The sequence below is a fragment of the Nyctibius grandis genome, chromosome Z, assembly GCF_013368605.1.
Source record: "Nyctibius grandis isolate bNycGra1 chromosome Z, bNycGra1.pri, whole genome shotgun sequence".
Classification (NCBI taxonomy): Eukaryota; Metazoa; Chordata; class Aves; order Nyctibiiformes; family Nyctibiidae; genus Nyctibius; species Nyctibius grandis.
The window spans coordinates 99,806,539-99,831,481 of NC_090695.1; the positions used below are offsets into that span (position 1 = coordinate 99,806,539).

The 24,943-nt window shown below is 38.4% G+C and overlaps 1 protein-coding gene across 3 annotated transcripts in view; it reads left to right on the forward strand.

The window, feature by feature from the left end:
* The window catches only part of PDPK1 (3-phosphoinositide dependent protein kinase 1), a 35,663-nt gene continuing 10,720 nt past the window's right edge, over window positions 1-24,943 (forward strand). For 2 of the 3 annotated variants that reach the window (XM_068423261.1, XM_068423263.1), the window contains exons 1-7: window positions 1-122; window positions 13,752-14,021; window positions 19,056-19,098; window positions 19,297-19,434; window positions 20,680-20,824; window positions 23,219-23,316; window positions 24,088-24,163. In XM_068423261.1, coding sequence (XP_068279362.1) covers window positions 99-122; window positions 13,752-14,021; window positions 19,056-19,098; window positions 19,297-19,434; window positions 20,680-20,824; window positions 23,219-23,316; window positions 24,088-24,163 — 794 coding nt within the window. In that variant the 5' untranslated portion in view covers window positions 1-98. Of the gene's footprint in view, window positions 123-13,751; window positions 14,022-19,033; window positions 19,099-19,296; window positions 19,435-20,679; window positions 20,825-23,218; window positions 23,317-24,087; window positions 24,164-24,943 lie in introns of those variants that run through there. The other variant, XM_068423262.1, reaches the window with a different exon arrangement.

Consider the following 24,943-nt stretch of genomic DNA (forward strand, 5'->3'; position numbering starts at 1 on the left):
GCGGGGGCTGCGGGCGCCCCATTGGCCCGGGCTCGGCCGCCGTCCGCTGGGGTCTTAAAGGGCGACGGGAGCGCGGGCCGCGCCGGCCGGGCGGGCCCATGGCCAGCACCAGCAGCCCCCTGGTGAGTCCGGGCCGCGGGGCCAGCGCCGCGGCCGCCCGGCACTGCTGCGGTGCGCAGGAGGAAGAAGTAGGCCCGGGCGGCGGGGCCGGCCCGTGGGGGGGGGGCCGTAGCCACCCGTGCCCTGCACGCCGCCGGGCGGTGGGGCCGTGGTGGGGTTTCGCGGGCGGCCCCGCCGCCGCCCGCCCGCTCAGATAGGGCGGCCGGGCGAGCGCTGCCCTCTGTGGGGCCGGCCTCGGCGCCGCTGCTCCCGGTGCTCGTTCCGCCTCCTGGGTCGCCGCAGGCCTCGCGGGAGGGCCCCGTTCCCGGCCCAGACGCCGCGGGGCCCTGGGACGCGAGGCGAGCCCGGTGGCGAGCGCCCCGAGCTCGGCCCGTCCGCGGGAGGAAGCGAGGCTGGGGCCGAGGCCGAAGGAGCCGCCCCGCAGCCTCTCGCGGAGCTTCGCTCTCGGTTCCGGGTGCGGGCGTTGGCGTGGCTTTGCCGGGCCGTCTCCCACCGGGGAGCCGGCGTTGTTGCCCGGGGGGAGCCACCTGTTGCTCTGGAATCGATTTATTTTGTAATGGAAGCAAACGTGTGAGGAAGACCCATCAGGGTCGTTGTAGGACGCCGTTTCAAGCACAGTTGTTTACGTTAGTCTGACAGTGTAAACTCGTAACGTTTTGTGAGCACTGACTAATATAAGATGGAGTTGTAGCTGATACGCAGAAGTGGTCATGGTAAATATTCACTTGCAGTGTAGATTATACAGTTTAGTTAGTGTAGAAATTCCCTTATGAAAAGATTGCTTGTTACAAAAATAACTACCAGGTTTCATTGATGTCGGTGTAACTGACCGGCAGTGATATGTTCCTTATCCTTGTGTGCATGCCGCTGTGCTTTTGGGTCTCGTGTTCTTTCTGTCGGTTGCAAGCTGCCAAGCTCCACTGTGCAGCACTTAAAAACTTTTTCCTCAGTCGGAACTGGCTAAGGAGGATCTTCTGCGTGGAGAATGGCATAGCTGCCTTGGTTCTTGAAGTCCTGTTTCAGTGTGCTCTCCTCTTTGTGCTCGCTACTTTTTTTATCGGGGTGTTACACATAATCATATCTGTTGACTGAAGATGAGAATTATTATGTGGAATAGCCCTACAGGAGAGGACATGAAATATTGCATCAAGGATTATGAAATAAAGCATTGTTTAATTACTAAGGGAATTAGTTTTGCTTTTCTGCCACTTGATAGATCTCCATATGGCTGCTTCTCAGCATCAGAGATGACTTCTGTTTACTTGGACTCTTTTAAACAGGGATTATGCTTCCCTTCGTGTTTCTGTCCTTGCCTATAGCCTCTCTTTCCAGGTTTTTCTCACCAAAACACTTGCATTTCTGTTCCTTTTCTATATATGGTTTAAGTCCCTGCCTGTAAGAGAAAAATACAGAGAGAGAATGAATGAAGAACAAAGTTGGCAGCCATTTTTGTTAAAACTAAAATATTTTCTCATGGTAACTTATTTTTAATTCCTTCTCTTCCATCCTTTTTAATATTTCTCTGGTCAGGTGAGTGTACAGACTGGCAGTAGCAGATAGAGGTGACTTGATTCGGTTAACCTTTTTGTAATTCAGATTATATCAAGTATGGAAAATCCAGTATTTCTGAGACTGCTGCTTTAGTTGTAGGTGTCAGTGTGGTCTTAGTTATTTGCTGTTCGTGCCTCCATTATAAGCATATTTGGTCTCATATCAAGAAGTACTCTTCCTCTCAAAATGAAGAGTCTGGAAGAATGGTTACTTACATCTTCATTTTCAGCAACATCTTCACTGGAAGGTTTAGCTGCCCTAGCAATTATTAGATTCTACCAGTCTTTCTGACCTGATAAAGCCTATAGTATAGTCACAGATATGTCTGAACAAAACTGTTAGCTTCCCTGCCGCCCCCCCCCCCCCCCAGCCCCGCCATGGAACTAATACAAACTACACTTCTTGAAGAACTGGGTTCTTAATAGGGTAAGTTCTGCATCTATGCTAGGAAGTAGGCTAGGCTATGGTAAGAGTTCTGTTTGTAGTCATTTGTAGGTATAAAACTTTCAGACAGGCTTGAGGGGTTTTCCTTACATGTCTATCTACTTAATATTCTCTTCTCTCGGGTTTTCAGCATAAGGCTATGACTAGTCTTTATCACTCATACATAGGCTTTTAACTGGGATAAGTTTTCTGTAAATCTCTTACCAAAGCAGGCTGCAGGAATAGAAAATAGTAGAAGATACAGATGTTGAGATGGTGCTCAAAGGCGAACAAAAATGGAAGAAGCTTAAGAGGAGCAATTTTGTATACATTCATATTTCTAACAGAGGAAGTGCTGGTGTAGCTAGTGGAAAGGAGATGATCCAGAGAATAATCTGGATATAGTAGCAATGTTCAACTAAACAATGAATCCACTGTGTGGGTAGGTTTTTTTTTTTAAAGCAAATTATTCTTTGGGTTGTTGGTCTGTTACTTACAGTGCTAAAGGTAATGTCTGTTTCGTATAGCTCTTGGAACTCTACAAGTAGATTGCTGTAGCTGGACATTGTAAGATGCCCTGCAGCTCAGGTTCATTTCACTTCCCTAGAACAGGTCAGTTGGAAGGCAGCATGGCAGGAAAAACTTGGAAAGGGATGCTGACTATTGAAGTACTTGCAGGAATTTTGGTACAGAAGGCGTGAAACCAGGGGCGCAGTCACTTTGTTAGATTGAAGAAAGTAATAAACTGGCAAAGTAATAAAAATAGGTTTGATCTATGAAGATGTGAAATATTTTAGTAATCCCTGTTTTTTATCAGTAAACTTGTATTTTATCTGTTTTTTTCTTCTAGAAAAGCTGTATGAATTCCTGTAGAACTAGCACATTTATGGCATCAGGAAAAAATGCAAGTGAGAAATTACTTTTTAATATGGAAAGATAAAAACTTAATTCGTAGAACACTATTTGGAAGATAAAACCCTTCTGCAAGTTCTTCATACTGGAGCTTCCTGAAGAATTTGTATGAAGCCAAGGAATTACTCTTTCTAGTATTTCAAATGGTAAAACTTTTTTTGCAGGTGGCCAAGTTAGATTATGTATATGTAATAAAGAAGGAAAAAAAGGGGAGGGAGCTGATTTTTCTCCCTCCCCACTTCCCTTTCTGACACCTTATTTTCAGGTAAGATTGTGGGAAGTTGCTAAATTCTAACTAAAGTGTATGAAAGGACTGAACACAACATGCACGAAGTTAGATGTTTGGTCTAGAACCTTATTTTTCACACCTCATGGATTCTACTCAACAGTGCTGTAGGGAATAACTGGTTTGTTGTGTGACTAAATATTGAAGCTGAGCCTTGCTTTCTGCTTTGAAAGACAGGCTGCAAATACTTCACCTGGCAAATACTCTATAATTCTTTATGGTGAAAAATTGCAAGGATTAACTTCCTTAGCACCTTCATCTGAAAAGAAAGTATTACATTTGATGTGCAGTTCTTTAGTAATCCTGCAGGAATTTAATTTACAGTTCTTGACTGTGCTGTCCAACCTTTGTACACTCCATCTACAGCCACCTCTGTAGATGTGGCTGCTTCTCTGCTCTTCACTCAAAACTGTTCTCTTTGTCTCCTAGAATTGCAAGCAAGGAGCCTAGTGTAGCAAGTCCTTCTGTGTTTGTTGGCATGATCCCCCATCCATGCTGAGCAACACCTCTTAATATTGGTGTGTTTGAGACAACTGATGCTTTAGAATGTGGTTTAGACTATTGCGATTACAGATGGCTTTTGTTTTCTTGTGAGCTGGCCTGGATCTGTTCGTGTGAAATGAATTCTCAATGGCTTGTTTACATATATAGCTATTTGGGCCATAGGCTGACTTAAGGTTCTTAGAGATTTTTGTGGTTTCCTGTTTCTGATCTGTTTTGAGGCTCAGGGGGGTGGGGAGGGGGTGGTTGAAGGAGGCCTTAGACAGTCTCTGCCCCTGAAAGTGCTTGGAACTTAAGTGCTTTGCTTAGAAATAGAGGAGGTTAGAGGGTAACTGGCTGATACGCAGGTTCTTACAAATCCTTTCGTTAGCTTTAATCCCTACCTGAATTTGGAATTAGAATCCTGGAAATTAGTGGCAGGAAATACCACCATATGTGTAAGGTTGTCAAACTTAGAAAAAGGCATTTGCGTTAACCGAAATGTTTGGGTCAACATTGCTCTGTATGTGAGAAATTCATTTCTGTAGAAACAAAATCAGTCTTGTGGATAAAATGCCTTTATTCCCTAAATGAAGACTCAAAACAGTCTAACAATGTAGAGGTGTTCTCTGTGCTTCCAAATCCTTGAGCCTGTTGGTTATATTTTTTCTGACATAACATGAATCTGATTTCCTCATTACTCACTTACGGATAAACTGTTACAGACTTGCTGTAGAAAGTAAGCAACTGGCGGTAGGTGATCAGTTCAGTTATGAAGGAGGTAGAGTGTCAGAGCTGAGCTTTATTTCTGGTGTTTTGAGGTTATTTTGTATCAACAATACAGTATGTCTCCCCAAACTATAAAACACTTCTTTGTATACCATGAACTTTGTAAGGATGTGCATCCAGAAAGCTTAAGAAGAAAAATCAGTTAATTGTGATTCTTCCTCAATGTTAATCTTCTTGATTATGCTTTGAAGATAGGACTTCTGTCTTCCAAAATTAATTTCGAACATGAGGCAAACAAATGCCAAGTAGATACTAGAGTCTGTTTTAAAAACCTACTTGTGCCTTCAGTAATACAAAGAAAAGTCCCTGAAAAAAAAAATTTACTAATCTCATTCTCATAGGTTATTAGAGCATGGCATTATGTCAGCTTAGCCAGGGCTTTATGTATATTTCCTTTGAAATATTAACTGTATCTTATGATGATTTATTACAAGTTTTTTCAACATTACCTTCATATTACTGTAATTTTTCTTTAGATTGTATTAGGGCTGTTAATATATCAAGCAGACTACATCCACTTGAATTCTTTTCATACTTCTGTTTCCCACTGTTGCAAAGGTCGTAGCCAGTTTAGGTAGAATAGTGTCTTTGAAGAATTACCTGCTCCAAGCTTTCCCCTTCTGTTGACACTTACAGTCTTTAATCTTGAAATGTGTTACCAGGACTTTATTTTTAAAGAAGTAGTCTTATAAATAATGGTCATTTCTATAAAGATAGTTAAGAGGTTTTTTTGGGGAACAGTTTTATGCAGTGCTTCAGTGAATGCTTACCTCCCAGCATTTGAGAAGTTCCAAATGACACTGCGTGTGAAGGTGAGCATAGTTGTTTTGGTGGGTCAGAGCCTAGACTGCTTTAATCAGTCAGCATGGCAGTCTGTTTAAACAACAAAAAATCCTTCTTTTATACAACTGGATGCTTTTGAAATTTGCATGGTTTATTCGTAAAAATGGCCCATTAAGCAACAGATTTTTTCATTGGCAACTTCTGAGGTCAAAAAATTTCACTCCAGATAGATGTATGACTTCAGATTCTTTTGCAAAACAAAGTTGTGTTAAAATAGCTTTGAAATCTCCTATTTCAATTATAAATGTGTTCTTTTAAATGTAGTAATCAGTAACCATTTTTGAACCTTGATCAAGGTGTAGATTTTGACAAATTGTTTGGCTTCAGACTGTTTTGCTGACTGTAATGGTTTCTTCAAGACATGTGGAGTTGGGTGATTTGTTAGGTTATGAGCTAGATATTATTCTTTACAGTAATCTTTGCATACCATTTCACGATGATGTTTGAAAGAGTGCTGATGCAGCTTTATACAACAGAAACGCAAACCACTGTGCTACAAAGGATTAATGCTTTTTTAATATCTACAAATACTTAATACTTGGAGTAGGGTTTGTTTACTGCAGTTTGAAGAAAATGGCTTACTATGATCTTCAAAGAACTTCTCTGTAGAAAAAAACATCCTGTTGTCTCGGGCATCTTTGTAACGTAGTACAGTTTTTAGTAAGTGCCTTGTTTGTTTTTTGGAGAGGAGTGTTTGTTCTTAGAAATGCCTGTTGATTTTATTTGTTACGATTTTGTGTTAGACATTTGAGTTATCTGCCTTAAGAAAGGTTGAACAAGATCTATCATTTCAATATAAACTTAACTTCTTGTGATATGTTGAAGATTAACCAGCTTGTTTAATTAACTGCTTTGTTTAGTACCTAAAAACAGGAGGTTTTTTGTAAATGCCATAACATCACCCCTTTTCATTAGAATTTTTTTACTAGGTTTTTTAACACTTTATTTTGCACTCTCTGCTGCACAGAGATAAGCCATTAAAGTATACTTAATGTTTTCATCCCAGAGAAGACTAGGTATTTGCCAATGTAGTATTCAGTTACAATATTTTAATATATTCTTTTCAATGAATGAATGTTGAGTGTGGTTCTTTAAAGCCTTTGGCAATTTTTTCCTCAGATTTTGGAATCTGAAAGCATACTTCTAAGTCTGGTTTCCTTACTGTTCTGGTCTAGCAGTATTCCTTTCTGATTGGGGAGATACATAATCTTCTATCAAGCTGAAAGTGTGAGCAGAGTACATGTTTTTAAATACCTCCCAGTTACTATGGTGTTTTAATTTTTTTTAATGTGGCTGTATGTATTTGAGTGTCAAAGTTAACCTGTTAGGTGGGCGAACAGTTTACTAGTCGTGTAGTGTATTCAGAAGTACTACTGAGGCTTGGCTTAATCTGAGTTTTGTCCTGTCCTTTACATGCTTGGTTTTATGTGATAATGACAGTGTGACAGCATCTAATGACACTTTTTAAGGCATATGAGTGGATTTTCTCTTTAGGCAAATATTTTGATTCCTTAAAGGTAATAAAAATGTTGGCAAATAGATGTATTATTAAATTCTTTATCTTACAGACTTCTAAGCATATATAAATGGAAACTGGCATGCAATGAAGTTTCATAAATTATTCAGTATATTGTTTCTTTCTATGTACATACATATGTACAATTAGTTAATAGAAAGAGGATGCTATTGATCACTTAGCAGAAAGTCTAACAGTCCATCTTTAGACAGAAGTCCAGAGCACAAATAGACATATAAGGCGTGACAATTGATATTTACTGCAGTTCACGAAAGCACACCATCTCTTATTGTTCTATGTTGCCTTCGTTCATGGCAGTCACTCTGGTGTAGCAGCGTACAGAGTTTATGAAAGGAAAACTGGTGCTGAACATTGGTAGGGATCACATGATAATCATTGCGCTTCCTGCACACCACTCCTGGATGGGGTTGGCGTGTAATGGGAAGTGCCGCCTGTACTGTGCTCTCTGCGCTGGAAGGTGAGGCTTTTAGTTGGATTTTGTTACTCTGAATCGGGGTTCCTTTGTATCTTAACTTACGTTTCTTGTAGCTGAACTACCCTTCTTTTGCCTGCGTTCTCTTTTTGGGTACTGTGAGGAATAGTTTGAGGATGTATATTCAGGCCCCTCTTAGTATCCGACCTGATGAGTTTTTTTTTTTCTTTTGGAATATGCTGGAACTTCCAGGGTGTGTTGCACTCTAGCCTTTGAAGTGAAGACTGTCACCAACAGGTACTGGAGAACCTGGAGAAAGTAAACATTTTCATTGTGGGATACGAGGGGAGAGGAGGCCAGTGGGAAAGCTGTGCATAATATCTGTTAATTGCCCTTCCTTATGCTCTTTTTCAGATACAAGATCTGTGTCAGATGCAGTTGCTGCATCTTTGTCAACCCTCTGAAACACCAGCATACCATGAAAATATATTAAATATAACTGCCTAGCTGTTCATTTTTTCCCTTTGCATTTTGCAGATAAATCCTTAGGAGACCCCAAGTTGTCAATGTTTAAATTATAAGCAATACAAAATAAATTGCAATTTCAGAATTTTTGTCTTGTATGACAGTATCAAAATAACTTACAAAACCTCTCAGGCCAAGCTTATCTAACTTAAGCTGTCTTTAGCAGAATCTCAGTATTGATAAATAGTAGCGAGTCAGCTTTATCTCTAAAACTACAAAACACCTGTCCAATGAAAGCAATTACCTTCTCTCAATGTGAAATAAAGGCCTTTATTCCTCCTTAATTGCACAGATAAATAGATGGACTCCATGTTTTTTACTTGAAGACAAGTGTATTAATTTGGACATTGAATCTTAGATTCATAGAGCTTGGAAGATCTTCCTGTTTCTGTATCAAAGGGCTGTGTTTGGCAGACATGTAAAAGCTGTGACTGGATACTATGACAGCCGGGGAGGGTATCTTATACTGTATCATGTAATTTCTGTTTTGAAAGCCTCTCAAATTCCATTTGCAAGTGAAAACATTCAGAGATATCCTAGAGTGCTGCTATGTTGCTTTTTGAATCCTATCGTTTCTTAAGCAGACTTTGCTGACGTAGAGCATACGTGTTTGTATTGTTTTATCTTCATGATGGTCTGTGAACTTCTTACCATAATTTAGTCTAACACTTACGACACAAACCACTCAGTAATTCTTATATAGTATAAGACTTGTGTTTAATTGCAGGTGATCCTGATTTTGAGAGTTCTGTATTCTCTGATACCACAAGGCTGAAACAGATTCTTCAGTAAACATATATTTCAGGAGCTTAATCTAGTCAGATGATTAGATGTTTTTCTCAGAGTTCAGTGTCTTGATTGTCTCCTGAAACTGGTTGGTTTGCACAGTAGTAGTGGCAGTAAGACACTGCTTCTCCTAGTTGATGCTTTCTAGTTCTGTGTATTCAGGTATGGACTAGCTTAAGTTATTTGTCCACTTGTTTCCCACCATTGTGCCTAAGTTCTTGGACCATATTTTGATTTGTATTAATGTTTTGGTAGAAACAAAAGTAAGGTCTCACTGTTTGTCTAATTTACCAACAGCTGTAGATTGCTTTAAGAAAGAGACACACTTTTTTGCCAAATGGTGTGTGGTTGGTTTTTTTCTCAGTCTTTAAATTTATGCAGTTTTTCTTTCAACCTTTTTGGTTTGAGAGTCAATCCAGGTGTGAACTGGAAGAGATCCTTGTTTGGGGATGACTATTAATTACAAGTTGTTTAAGAATTTAACCAGTTTTAATTAGAATATGTCCTACATTCATTTTCCTCAACAGTATTCTGTATTTCAGACATTATATAATGCCAAGTCAAATGTTTTATGGATGTATATCTGAATTGTTTCATTTAGTAGACTTGTAATACAGTATACCATAAACATTCCTAAGAGGGTTGTGCTGATGTTCTAGGTTATACAGTCTCATCAGCATCGTTTATAATGAAACAAGTGTACCAGTTGAGGTGTAGAGCTCATGTTGCTTTGCATAAATAATACTTCCTGTTAGCAAGGTCTGCTTCCAAAAAAGTTGGCCTTAGAGGTAAGTGGATGGAAGAGCTTTTCTGATCGTGTCTGCCCTATGTCTTAATGCAGCTAGAGATTCAGTAATACTATCAGCAGTTAGACTCTTATCAAACAAGTGGTAAGTTAGGACCCTAATCACACTGACCTCCTTTGTAACAGAAGTGAGATTTTGCTGGTAGGTTTCAGTGATAGCAGAGATATTCTCAGTCATCTTCAGGGTTCAGTATCATGTCAGTTAGGATAGAAGTAAAAGATACTGGAAGCTTCAGAAGGCCCAGTCTCTAGCAGTAATTTTTTGCTGCTGTTAGTTTTGATAGAACTGTATCAGCAAAGCAGTGTTGCAGATTTTGCGGTGGAAAAAAGCTAGTAGAGATGCAGTTGTTGTGGTTGTACTTGCTTTAGAGCAGCGTGGTATTTGCGTACAATGTACTCTAGAGACATTAAAAGTTGTAGTGGTAGTGCTGTTGTCAAAATGCGGAATTGCAAAAAGGATTCCAAAAGGTATAGCTCCTTTTGGATAGGTGGGAGCTTTGCCTGTGTCTGGCTTTTCATACAAAGGGGAGCAAGGAAAGTATGAAAGGAAGAATGTAGTGATACCTAGTGGGCTTTTTGCAGTGATTCACATTTTCTTAAAGTTTATTTCTACTGTTTGCAGGCAAGAAGGGAAAAGAACAATATGAGGACTTACTTCACATGGCATGTAAATAAAAGGAAGCCTGTTTCTAGTGATTTAGAGAAAATAAGTTAATGAAGATTTTGATATGTCTGTTGATCTGTAATTCCACTCACCTTCAGCAGATTTGTTATCTTCTTCCTTACTAGGTTTTCAAACTCACGGTATGTTGCACTAAGAAGGAAACAATTTCTATTTGGAAGTAAATTAGAAACAGCACTCTTAAGAGCTTGGGAAAGTAGACAGTGTTAAAGACTAGTTTTCAGAAGCAGAGATAGAATGATTAGATCAGTGGTTATCAGTGTGGTCCGCAGTGATCCGTGACATGCAATAGGTAAGTCTCTTGTACTATGTGAGGGTCTGTGCTTTCACTGGTTTGCCAGCTGAGAAATGTTGATAATTGCTGGAAGGAGAGCATCCTCAAGCTTCCGAGAACTGCAGACGTGGTTTAGAAGGTTTTAAAATTCTTCAGTGGTTGACTTCATATTTCACTAAAAAAGTCCGTGTCTAGCAGAAGCAGAATCTTAAATCTGATTTTTGCAAAAGAGTGGCTGTACAAGGTTAGAGTGGATGACCTAGCCTGCATTCTGTCTCCGTCATTTGTGAAGACATATATGTAGAAACATGTATAGTTTTGGGATCTTTCAAAATAAAACTGAGAAGGTAAATAATACGGGACACAAAATACTAAACAAGAATATGTGGAGTGTGGAAAGACAAGTGCAGGATGACCTTTTCTATAAATGTTCATGTGCAGCATACCTAGTGGCATAGTTCTGTGATTTCTTAGGTAACTGATACTTTATTGCATCTTCTTCTGTCCTCCTTGTTCTTAATCTTGGCTTTCCTTTGAGAAAGTTGAGGGACTAACTGACATTATACCTTGTCTGGAAATAACATTCTCTTCCTACAAAGTCCTTTACTCCTGTCTCTTCTTCCCTTAGGACTTTTCTATACTTGGTATTCATTGTGACTTAGTTTCAGATACTGTGCAAGGAAATATACTGCATCCAACACCTTTTCCCTCCTTTCTCTCAGTGCTCTCTGGTGCTTTTGTGGTGGGTTTTTGTCTTGTTTATTTGTGTTTTCAAGGTGATCTTGCTAGCTGCAGAATCAGATCCCCCACAATGCTTCTGCTTTATTTACCTGTAAACCCTGAGTTGCTCTAGAATAGTCTGGTGCCAGTTCATCATTTAAATCCTAATACTTAGTCTGTGTGCATGTATGTTTATTTACTGTATTTCAATTAATGGGGTATTTCTTATATTGGCATCACTTCAGTTGTTTAGCAGTCGTGCTTGTGTTGGTCTTGCTGCAGTTTTGATAGGAAAGAAAAATAATCTGTTTTTAATTCTAGCTATTACGTGTCTTTGTACAGGCTGGTATTTGAGTAGCTGTCTGAAGGAAGGGTGATTCAGCTGGGCTGTGAGAATGTTAGGGACAAAAACTAGTCCACAGAAGGTGTCAGCTACAATATATGCATAGAAGGCATAAAAGGAACTGTGACCTCCAGCACACGTACTTTAATGTGTATGTGCTGTTTTCATAATAATAGCATCAGTATACTTTCTTCTCTTCAAAGGGAAGAATGCTGCATAACTGATTCTGAGTAGGGGTATTTACTGCTCTCTGGGGGAGTTAGTGAACTTTTCGAAAAGCAAAGTTCTTCCATCTGTCTCCCAGTCTTCCCCCAGCCTCGCCCAGCCTTTTCTTCTCACAAAAGCTGTACAAAATGTAGCAAATAACTATCATTATAGGCAGATTCCTCGTTAGTCGTCACTGTATCACAGAGCTTGGACAAAGGTCTAATAAAAGAAGCTGTTACCTGTTCTTGATCTGCTGCCCTATCGGTGTTGTCATAGTTCTTGGAAAAAGCCCTAAGGAGCAATAGAGATTCTGGAACAAGTAGGCTGCGCTCAGATTGGAAAGGGAATCTTCCCTTATACTTCTTGGAAGATATTGTTTAGAATAGTTGCTTAATAATAGTTAATTTTCAGTCTTGTAGGAATTGATATTTGTATATCAATTATGGAAAGTGGAGAAAATGGAGAATTTTAGCTCTACTCTTTTTTGACTTTGTTACTTCGTTGCAATTTAGAAAGTATGTGTTTGCATGCTTAGAAATATGTGTCTCATTGTTCTGTAATGTCACTAAATGTGTAAGTAAAGTGTATTTCTGAATTGTACCTTATTTGTGAAAGAAATTTAGCAGTAAATAAGGGCTGCTTTTCCCTACTGCATAGAGCACAGCCAAGTGAGTAATTGCTAGTTTGGGAGCTAGGTGCTTTAAGCTCATATGCATGATTGAATGCAAGTCCAACTCCCTTCTAAAGTGATTTCTGATAGAAATGCAGAAAATTGCTCTGAATCAAATTGAAATTCATGAGATAAAAAATTCTTTTTGTCAGAAGTAATGTTTGTTTGCATATCAACATGAGGTATGTTACAGACTACAACACGGTTGTATAATACATCTGTGTTCAGGTTAGGAGATTTTCATTAAGTCATAGTTTCATTCTGTGGGACATATGTTAGAATAAGATTAAAAAATAATGTTCAGACATGGTGTTAATTTTCTTAAATATTCCCTCTGTTTGCATACCATTTCAGATTTTATTGTGAGAAGTAGTTCAGCAGAGCTCTCCTATTGTCTGCATTTTCTGGCCAGTTTCAGGTAAAACATTTGAAGCAGACACCTGACAGACTAATGGAGGTGTTATTACCAACAGGGAGGGAAAGCAGATGGACAAGTTTCCTTGGTCTTACGGGAAAAATTGATAAAAGGCTACCAAATGATGATTTGCTTTGTATATTACAAGAATCAGTATTTAGAGTGTATCTTCTTGTACTTGCTGTTTTCTGGGCTATATATGGTTCTTTGTTGTGGAATTGGGATGTCTTTATGTGACCGTACGTACAATTTAAACACTGTAATCTTCCTTGTTTTAAAAGGTCACAGACCAGAGCATTCTTCAAAAAAAGTATTAGATATTGCAGATTATTAAACCCTCCAGCTGATCTGCCTTTTTTATGTTCTCTTTTCTTCCTGTCCTTCCCCAATGTGTATTAAAGAGAAATACTATTGGAGAAAGTGAGATTCCAAGTAAAAATGTAGGAATCTATCCTTTGTCTCCATTAAAGTTTTCAAGCTTTACTTGTTCATTTACAGTTCACTGTAACTTGGATCTCTAAACTAATGTTACTTGTGAATACAGGTGTTCATTACATAACTAGATAATTCTTTCAGGAAAACTACTACTTGTTACGATTGGACGGATAGCTCTGTCTCTAAGTACAAAATAAAGTTTAAAGATCATGTTATTTGTAGGAGAATATACCATGAAATTTGATACCTTGGTGTTAGGGAACATTTTTTTGAGTTTGAAAAAGGTATTCTTGAATTAAAACATTCGGACTTTCGACTTACGGCTGTATGTATGTGCACAGCATGACCTAAACAGAGTTGTTTAACAAAATAAGAGCTGCCATTTCTAAAATAAATACTAACATTCCCTCCTAATGACATTTTAATGATAACCCGTTCAAATAGGATTGTATATGATGCTCATGAGGAAATAAAGTGCAGATGTGTGTGGTAATTATTCGAAGGTATGGGAATAACAGTTCCATTTCTCTTTTTAGTATGATGCTGTTCCAATCCAGTCTAGTGTGGTGTTATGCTCCTGTTCATCCCCATCAATGGTGAGGAACCAAGCAGATTCCAGCACTCCACCTGTCATTTCCACCTGTGGCAGCAGACAGGGCTCTAACATGGAGGGCACTGCAGCTGAATCAAGATCTAGTTCAAACTCCTTGCAGCAACATACAGGACAGCAGCCTCCACAGCCTCGAAAGAAACGACCTGATGACTTCAAATTTGGGAAAATTCTTGGTGAAGGATCTTTTTCAACGGTAACTTACTTTTTATAAGAAGTGACAGATATCTTAGATAAACTCTAAAATTTATTGTGCAAGTAATATTGCTGAGATTTAGATCTGGAGAGAACAGCTTAAGAGTAAATGAGTGGGACATAGTGTTTAAGTGTTGCACTAAACCCGGGTGCTGATTTTTCAAGTACCTTTTAAACTCATCAGAAGCTCAATTGTATCTTGATGACTTGATGCTTGGATTTTTAGGAGACATTGCTTTCTAACGTAAGTTTGATAGCATAATGGGTTACATTTAAATTTTATGATGTAAAGGATTGGAACTAGTCTAGGAGTTTGTAATGGTAAGAACTTCTACACAGTGTCCTCTTTGTGGCAGAAGCTACTGCCAGATGTTTAGGGAAGAAAGTAAGAACAGTGATACTTCTCCAGTATTCTTTCTCAGCCTCTAGTGTCATGGCCCTCAAGGACTTCATGAGCCACAGTTATTATCTTTGTATTCAGTAGCCTCAAATGGATTTTTCTAACTTCTCACATCCGTGGCATTACACAAGAATGAATTACTCAAGTGTTATCTTAAAGAACCCATGAAAAAAATAATACTTTCCTTTGATGTTTTTGTAGTTTCCCCATTGTAAGACAGTAAGTAATATTTCTGTATATTTTTCACATGTCCTTTGTGGCACATACCTTTTGGTTGTTGATCTCTAAATGTTGGGTTTTTCTGGTTCTTCCTATACAATCTGCAGTGGTGTTAAGGAAGCAGGCCTCTAGTAGTCATCCAGAGTAATTTGCAGTTAAATATATAGTTTGCAACTTGCAGGTTTCCCTAAAGAATCCAACAGTTGCTGCCTCTTGAGTATATCAGAACACTCTGCTTCAGTCAGACACTTTTAATTTGTGCTTGAGGTCTCTGAAAGTTAGCACCATGTTGCTTGTAAATAGAGAAATTCATAGGGCCTAGCCCAGACTCTAAATATACTTCTGTTCCAGCATTCTGCTACCTGTTCACTGACAGATGGTTTTTTTTGGTCCCAAGTCTAGGTAGCTCAAATGCATTTAGGTGGGCAGCAAGAGGGAGACTGAATACCATGAAAATGTTAGTCCCTACATAGCCTTATTCTTTTGAGTTTTACAAGCAGAATTTCAGTTACCGTAATCATCTGGGCCTCGGATAGTGTTAGAGAAAGTGTATTCGGGAGTCAGTTCTTCCTGCCTGTCACATCCTCTGTCAGCCGTAGCAGTTCTGGTCCATTATTGCGGTGCTGAGACTTTAGAAACTGATCAGTAGTTTTAGGGATGCCTTTCATAATGATCACACTCCACATGCGATGCTTGCTTATGCTCTTTCCATGGCCACTGAACAGGTTACAAACTGTTGCTGGAGGCAACTTAACAGTACTTGCTTATTATTATTTTTTAAAAAAATATCCAGTCCTGTCTTCAGCAACTGAGGTTTTTTTAATTTAAAAACTTTAAACTCAGTATTACAACTGTAGCCTTCAGCCTATAGACTGCATCCTTCAAGAAGGAAACTTGCTGCTCTCACAGAATCACAGAAGGATTGAGGTTGCAAGGGACCTCTGGAGGTGGTCTCATCCAACCCACTGCTCAAGCAGGACCACCTAGAGCCAGTTGCCCAGGACTGTTCGGACAGCTTTTTAGCATCTCCAAGGATGGAGATTCCACAGCCTCTCTGGACAACCTGTGCCAGTGCTTGGTCACCCTCACAGTAAAAAAGCATTTCCTGATTCAAATGGAACCTCCTGTGTTTCAGTTCGGCACACTGCTGAAAAGAGCCTGACTCCATCATCTTTCAGACTGGTGAGATTTCCCCTGGGCCATTTCTTCTCTAGGTTGAACAATCCCATCTCTCTCAGCCTTTCCTCAAATGAGAGATTCTCTGCTCTGTTAATAATCTCAGTGGTCCTTCTCTGGACTCTCTCCAGTAGCTCCATGTCTCTGTTTTACTGAGGAGCCCAGAACTGGACACAGTACTCTAGATGTGATCTTACCAGTGCTGAATTAGAGGGGGAAAAATCACCTCCATCAACGTACTGGCACCATTCCTCCTAATGCAGCCCAGGATACCATTCGCCGCCTTTGCAACAAGGACACATTGCTGGCTCATGTTCAGATTGGTGTCCGCCAGGACCCCTGGGTCCTCTTCTGCAAAGCTGCTTGCCAGCCCATCAGCTCCCAGCATATACTGGTTCATGGGATTATTCCTCCCCAGGACAAGGAGTTTGCAGTTCAAACAAGGGAACTGCATGAGATTCCTGTCTGCCCATTTCTCCAGTCGGTTGACTTCCCTCTGGAAGGCAGCGCAACCCTCTGAAGTAACAACACCAAAGCTCTTGATCTGGGGGACATGTGTCTTCATGTTGTTATCAAAACATCCTGTTAAAAAGCATACGCTTTGTTCTTACATGGTTGTAGATTCAGCAATCTGATTGTGCTCCCCAAGATCTTCACCAATATTCTAGCTGAAAGTGTTCATCTCAAAAAGCAGGGGCATTCATATTACCATGCCTCCAATGACAGCTTCAGATTAAAAACAACAACAAAAAAATCATTTACTCAGGGTCATAGTTAATATATTGCATTTTCTTGGACTTCTATTAAGCTACCACAAATTCTACCTGGTGTCAGTGCTGTATTTCAAGTTCAGCAGAGATGCACATGATCTGGCCCCAGGGGATTTTTCTTCAGAGCATTCTGCAATTTTGTGGGGCCTTCTGCAGCTGTAACTGTTCGTGAACCCATGCTTGATATCAACAGACACACAAATGCAGGGCCTTCTAGTTGTTCCTCTACTCTTTTAAAGTAATGAAAATCTACTTGCTTTGTAGACAGCTTCGAACTCCTCTCAGAATAACATTTGTTGTGTGGTGGCAGAATCATAATTCTCATATTTGGGTAGGCGTGTTGTCCTGCTCACCTACTTCTAAATGGCTGGTACATATTCTATCCCTCCCGCCCTTCATTTTGTCTCCACCTACAAATGAGGCTCCTCTTTTTGAGGAGGAGTTCTAAGGAAGTATGAGTGTCTGACCAAAACCAGTTCTTAAATGCAGACTTACTCTCTAGTGGTCTGAAGTATTTGTTCAAGTTTAGAGTTGGGCTTGGTCATGATGTATGCCAATTATGTTGCTATTATTTCTGCTTTGTAGCCTCTGAGGGTTCTAGCTCTTCTTATTTCACCTTCTTCCAGTTTGAGATGTTTAACTACATTTCTTGCCTTGCTGTTGTCTGAATTTGTGACTTACACATTTACATGTTCTGTGAATGCTTTTAGTTCTGTGTTTGTTTTTTTTTGTTATTTGGTTAGGTTTTTTTTTAAACTACCTACCTAAGGTCTAATTACTTTCTATAGGACTTACATTTTGAAATCTAATGGTAAACATTTTGATACTGTGCAGGACTGGAGGAGAGTCAGTCTTTGAAGCTATACAGCTTAATTCAAGTTTGAGAGTTATTAGCCAAGATATATTTTTCACCTGTGTCAGTTGATTACTTCTGTCATCTGACTATGGAGTCTGTGTGTGTATATATAGGCAAGATTGCCTGTTGGATTTTTGTTTTACTCATGGCACTAGATTGTTTTATGAAAATGTAAAAGTATCCATTTCCAAAATGCAGAAAGTTAGCACTCTATGTCTGGGTATTTATTTAACAACTAACTTCTAGAGTGACCTGCTTTCAGTAGCTTTAATGGTAGACTTGATTGATGCAACCAGGCAACAAAAATTAGAGAAGTTAAGAACATTCTCATTTGATTGCAGAGCTTTAAATAATGTTACCTGTGTACACAGAAGGGTCTCAAAAATTCCTTATGCAGAGATGCAGCTTGTAACACACTGGTTGTTTCTAGTGGAAATTTTCACTGATCAAATACTATGAACTTCATTGTGTTTGCAGAAGATTAACCTTTTTATAAAATTAAAGGTGCCTCTTACTACTGAACTGAGATTTCAGTTTTCTGATACTGAAACAGTGCAACTGAACTGTGTGCGCCACTTTCACCTGAAAAAGTGCCTTATTTAGAAGCTCTTTTTCCTAAATGTGTAACATTTATGTAATAATATTTTGGAGTACTCTGTTATAACTGATTTTGCAAGGCATTAGAATATAATGAGAAGTGGATTAGAAGCAAGCCCGGTGCAATGTTTCTTTTTTTTTTTTTTTTAAAATTAGTATAATGTTGAGATTCTAGCAAGGTTTTGGAATGGCTATAAACTTAAAATGAGAAAAACAAACTAGTCATCTATTGTTACAAGGTTATTGCTCAGATTCAGGCAAGAGGGCTTTTCAGATTGTCTTGAAAGTTGTCTTTTATAGAAGTTCTTTCTTGAAGACAAGCTTTAATTTGTGTTCCTCCAAAAGCTTTTCTCTTTAAAAATGTAGAAGTACTTCCCTGAAACTTTATCCCTTTCTTCTACAAATTGGAAATATCTCATTCCCTTTCTTTAAATCTTTTTCCTAACAAACTGTAAATAGTTGAAAGCTGCATCTCACTTCTTGCTTTTGATCTTTCAGATAAAATATATCTTTCAGTCTTCACCATTTATGTTAAAAAAAAGTACTGTGATGGTTAGACTTTTATAAGTATTCCTCAGTGCACTTGTTGCTTTTTTTTTTCCCCTTTAAGAAGATTTGGCAATTTATTGTGACTTGCATTACAGTCTTCAAAATTCTTCTGGGAAAAACTTTGTTGCTTTTTTTTTTCCCCTTTAAGAAGATTTGGCAATTTATTGTGACTTGCATTACAGTCTTCAAAATTCTTCTGGGGAAAAAAAAAAAAAGTAAATTGGTGATTACCCAGTCAGGTGTAAAGTCTTCTAGCAAAACAAGTGTTGTTATGCTGAACTGAATTTCTGCACAGGTCTTGCTGAAGCCAGCATAATATGAACACATGCTTAAATATTTTGCTGATTGCAGTTGTGATAGCTTATTTTGGACAATCAGTATTCTAAATACCTCCTGGAAGATCAAAATCAATGTTAGTGTATGTCTTTAATGAATGGTTACAATAGATTTTCTCTCGTCTGGCAACAGGTTGTCTTGGCTCGAGAATTGGCAAGTTCTAGAGAATATGCCAGTAAGTATTGACTCCTTCAACATGAACTTTTTAAAAATACAATATCAATGTATTCCTGTTACAAAACACCTGTTCAAAAGACAGAATTAGTGGGTTTTTGATAGTTTTATCTAACTAAAAAAAACCCAAAACAAATTATTTAGATGATCTTCGTTTGGTTTTACCTCCTGCATTTTCACGCTGTCTTTTTTCATTAAGTTAAAATTCTAGAAAAACGTCATATCATAAAAGAAAACAAGGTGCCGTATGTGACACGAGAGAGAGATGTAATGTCCCGCCTGGATCACCCTTTTTTTGTGAAACTCTACTTCACCTTTCAGGATGATGAAAAGCTATGTATCCTTTGCATTTTAAAACTTGTTGTAACACTTTCTTAAAAGTAACAATCCCCAGTTTTGGTTCCTTTGAAACATGGTCTAACAGGAATGATGAAAATAACTTGAGGTATTTAAAATATCTTAATGTTTGCGATGCAATTTTTGCAGTCATGCTTTTAATAGAAATTAAGCCAATAGAATGAGTGTGCCCCCTCAAAGAGAAGAGTGGGTGACTTCTGGGACAGGGGAGATGAATAAAACAATAACTTGTATTGTCCGTGTGGTAAATGCTGAAGGGTGGCTTGCAACAATCTAAGTTTAAAATAATTAAAAAAAAAAAAAAAAAGATTGGGGGGTGTATGAGAAATGCTTTATTTCTGATATATACAGTAAAGCACCACAATTCCTGTGTTTAAAATAGGGGTAGCCAGCTATATTTAGTACTAGTTCTTATTTGAACAGTTAGATCTATTGAAGTTTTTCTTATGTAAAAGTGCTTACTGAATAATCTGAATGATAGAAAGCTGAAACTCTTCTGTTTGGGCCACTGTTTCTCAAGTTCTCTCTGTGGCGGTACTGCAAAGTGCAGTTTCATCTTGAAAGCTCACTGGTTTGCAGTCAGCTTTTTTTTTTTTCTTGTGAATAAAATGTTAATCATGTACATTTCCTCCTAAACTTCCTCCTTCAAATTGTCTGTGCCAATGGTAAAAGGATAGATCAGTCTGTTTCTGGGGGCAGTCAGTAGTAGTGTTTTTCACAGAGGCTGCTAGCAGTGCTAACAGGCACTCCGCGGTGTGTGTAGGTATGTACATACATAGGAACACACATGCACTAACAGAACTTAGCGGTGCTCTCTGTAATGTAAACATTTGCTCATTGAACGCTGGGCTGACTTTGGAACTTCCCAGATGACAGGGCAATTTTAAACTTAGGTTGAATGCTCATTATGACTGTAAATAGTTCTCTTTGAGGGTAGTTATGTATACAGTTTAAATTAATTATTCAGGTAACTGTCTGGAAAAACTACAAATTTAACCCTTTATGTAGTCTTTGCTATGCTAAGAAATTGAGACTTGTGTCCTAGGTTGTTAATATAGTTAAGAAATTGTTTTGGGTTGCTACCACATAAAGTTTCAAAGTAACCAACTTCACTTCTTCCCCATTGTTCGTGTATTTTTAGTATTATTCCTGTCTTTGGAATGAGGTTTGGGGATTTTTGTTTTAGAATGGTTTAGTGATAGACCTTAACTATACTTACATTCAGATTTTGGGCTTAGCTATGCCAAAAATGGAGAGCTGCTGAAGTACATACGCAAAATTGGCTCATTTGATGAGACCTGTACCAGGTTTTATACTGCTGAAATTGTATCAGCCCTGGAGTATTTGCATGGGAAAGGAATAATTCACAGGTAATACAAAAGTTGAGACCAGCATGCATTTGATGATGCGCAAGGTGTTTTTTCTAGAAAAGTTCTTTGTGAAGTCTGAAGAAAATGTGGATTTCGTGGAAGGCTAATGAGAGCATAATAGCATTTCATTAGCATTGGAACTATTGTTAACATAGGCAGCTAAACAAAGAAGACTTTAGGGGGAGAGCTAATCTCTGTTATTAGACCAACTGTTCTAGCAGGGGAAAAAGTAAGAAAACTTTCTGGCCTAGAATTAACATTACCAAAACCTTGTCGTCTTCAAGCTTGATCAGTTGCTCTAAAAACAGAAACTGACTTCTTGTTTAACTACATTTTTTTTCTGAGGTGTTATGTACCACAAGTAACTAGAATTCTGCTGGTTTGTGAACTAGTGTGCAGCATGTCATCAAGAAAAGTAAAATTAATGTATGTTAGTTTTCACTGAGTGAACAATTTCCACAAAGCTGAACAATAACTAGGTAAATGGTGAAATTTAGCAAAGTTTTTCATAGGACCTTTGCAGTTGTTCTTGATGTGATTGTATTGTCTGGATAAGCATGTTCTGTCATTTGTATTTAAACAAAGTAAAGCTGTTAGTGTTAGAAATCTGAGCTGCATAACTTCTTTTTGGGCAAGACATCTATTGTGTCTGTAGGTTCCCAAGCAGTTGTTCATGGAACAGCAGATGCTAGTTGGCAAAAAGCTGGCTCATTGTAATTCTGGTAGCATTATTACTGCTTTCAGTGATATTTAAAAGGACAAAGTATTTTCCTAATACTTTCCTGTGAAATAATTTGGAATAGAATCTCAGGGGGCTGGGTGTGGAGAGTTCTAAAAGTATAAAATTTTCTACAGGTGAAAGGTTCAAGAACTCCCAGTTTCACTTTGATTATGTAGTTCATGTGTTATGCTGGGAGAATGCTTATAAAATGACTATAGCATGATTGTCGTATTACTACGCTTATATCGGAAATCTTGTATTATAAAAGAGCTGCTTTATATTTGTCTTCATATGAAGGCCACTACAAGAAGCTCAAAAGAAAACAGTGAAATTGTGCACTTAGAGAACTTAGTATAAAGTTTAATTAAAAGTGCATAGTTCTAGCAGTGTCCGAAAGCTCTGGGGATTTTCTGCTGCCTAAAGAAATATGACATGAGATAGAACCACTTTAAGATGCCAGGCTGATCTGAAGAAGTTACTACAGATATATCTCTCGATGTATCTAGATACATAGCTACATCCTAGATCCATAATATATTAATATATAATATAGGTATATGATATAATATATACATTTTATGTATACATCTGTATAGACGTATGTATATGTAAAAAAACCCACACAGAAGTGTTGAAAAGGTCCATTCCATTCATGTACTTTCTACTTCTCTCTGAGAATAGTTACAGGAAAATGAACAGGATTTTTATGGCTCGTATGTCGTAATTACTTCATTCCAATTGCTCTCTGTGCTAGTCCACAGACTTTCAACTGTACAACTGCACAACCCATACTTTTCAATAACAGGGGGCTGTAATCTGAGGAAGGTAATGCTGCACAGGGGTTGGTGGAAACAGCTTTGAATTTGCACTGATGTTTCTTACCAGTCAACCAAAACAACTCCCGTGCTTCTAGATTGCTTTATGAGCACCCAAAGATACTTCTTAGGAGAGAAGTATGTCATCTTTTCTTGTCAACTGAGGAAACTTGGTGCAAAGTATATAATATTGTAACAGTGTAACCCAATGATATTTTTTATGTTGTTGCTAATGAACCTATTGATATCTAATTCTATATTGCTATATATTGTGTGTCTGATACTGTGAGGTCTGGTTTTATTCAGAATTGGAGGCGGTGTCCATACAAATGGTACGCATACATTTGAGTTACAAGTTATATATAGATTTGTATGTGACAAATGTAAACCATTCTTAAAGAGTGGAGGTGGTTTACAGTTCTTAACTGTTGTGGACATTTAGCTGGGGGCGGGGGGTTGCCGTTGTTTGACTAACTGGAGTTTTGCTCTGCGTAAACAGGCCTAGAAGATCTTACTGCCATATCAATCTGTCAGATATTATTTAAATTAAGGCTTGGGAGAGAAAGGTGGGTTTGGTTTTTTGGGTTTTTTTATTTTTTGTTGAACAAGTGGAATGCACAATAGCTTAGTGTTGAAATTATTCATTGCTTCAGGTCTTTTTAGAAAAAAACGTTAGTTAATGGGCTTTTCAAAATCTGTTAGTCTGCATGTTGACAGCTAGAAGCTAGAGGAAAGTTGACACAACAATGTTTATAGAATGTCTGCATCATTTATGATAACATTATGTACATAAGTCACTAGACAGTTTTGCAAATTTAATTTGTATGCTGTTTAAGTATAAACATCTGCCTTTTCCAGGGACCTTAAGCCAGAGAACATCTTGCTAAATGAAGATATGCACATTCAAATAACGGACTTTGGAACAGCAAAAGTATTATCTGCAGATAGCAGACAAGGTATGCCATTATTTACTTCATCGTGTGACACAGATAACTATAGCAAGTGGGGCTTTTAAAATATTCGTATGTTGTATTTACCAAATTGTAACTTTCAAATATTATTACCTCTTGTCTAACAAAATCACTGAGAGATCCTGAAATGGTTTTGACTGTCACTGCTTAGATTATGTCAGAAGAGGTAATATTTGGTGTAGTGGTATAGCCATCTAGATCCACAAATACAGTGGGAAGTTAAGCTACAAATTCCTTTTCATTTGCGAGACAAGAATACAAACAAATAGTTACTGTGGCTCAGTTGAAACAGTAAGTTTTTACTGCGCTTAAGCATTTAACCCCAGCAACTATCAGAGTTGATCAACGTGAAGGGTATAGAATTCTTGTGTCACTAGTTGCTCACTATTAACCTGTGAGTCAATGACGCTGCAAACAGTGCCTGAAAAAAGCACTAGGCTGAACTGAATTTGGAAAACTTAATTTTTTGCTTGAATGTAGTAAGCTTGTGTTGGTAGGTTTCATACCTAACAAAGTACCTGAATGCCTAGCTTTTTGAACCAAATAGGTATTGCTGAGATTGATTGATTTGTCTCTTCCAAGCAGTTTTTGTGGATGGGTAGAGAAATGAAATTCCCGTGGGTTCTTTGTAGCGTTACATAACTTGCAATAGATTGCCTTTGGGGTTTTCTAATAGCGTGGAGGCGGGGGGGGGAAAGGGGAGGTTGGCTTCTCTGTAAGTGTGTATTTGCTTATTTCTTTCAATTTTCTTACCAGCGCGGGCAAACTCATTTGTAGGGACAGCACAGTACGTTTCTCCAGAACTGCTGACAGAGAAATCTGCCTGTAAAAGGTGAGGACTCTATTGTATTTCAGAACTTTACTGGCTCTGTCAGGATACTGTTAAATGGTGGGGATGGGATAAATAAAGCAAGTAAGCAAGCTTAGTATTTCAAAGAAAAAAGATGTTTGAGTATAAAGGGGTTTTTAAGAGAGCTTGAAATACTTCTTTCTTAACAAGTATTGCTTCTTGTCTGAGTGCTGCTTTCCTCAGTTCATCTACATTCTGGAGTCCTACAGACAGGATTAGGTGTTGTCAGGAGAAGGTGTGTAATGTGAAGGTGGATTTCTCTTACTTTTTCTGTTATCCAAATAATATAATTATTTTAATTCTGCTTTACATAAGCTGGCTCTAATATGGTAATTCCTGCTGTAAAAGCAACAGAATGTCGCATTCTGTCAGTTAGGGGAAAGGCTACAGCTTGCTTTGACTTGTATTTAGATCAACTTGCAGTTTGCTTTGACTTGTATTTAGATCAACTTGCAGTTATCTTGCAGCTCTGCTTGGGGTTTGCAATGGTTTAAAGCTCACCTCTGTGCCTGGTATGAGTCATACCCTTAAGAAAATTTTTATCTTATTTGAATTGGTTCTTGATGGTAATCTACAGACCCTTGTATATCTATCTATTTTATTACAATGGTGGAAGAATAATCAAGGTAATCACTGACAAATCATAGGGAAAGGAGATCTCTCATATGAATAACTGTGGTAATTTGTGCTAGTGGTTCTTGAAATGATAGAAATACTATTAGACGTTCCACTTTTCCTTCTAGTGAAGAGGTTTTGACTGGT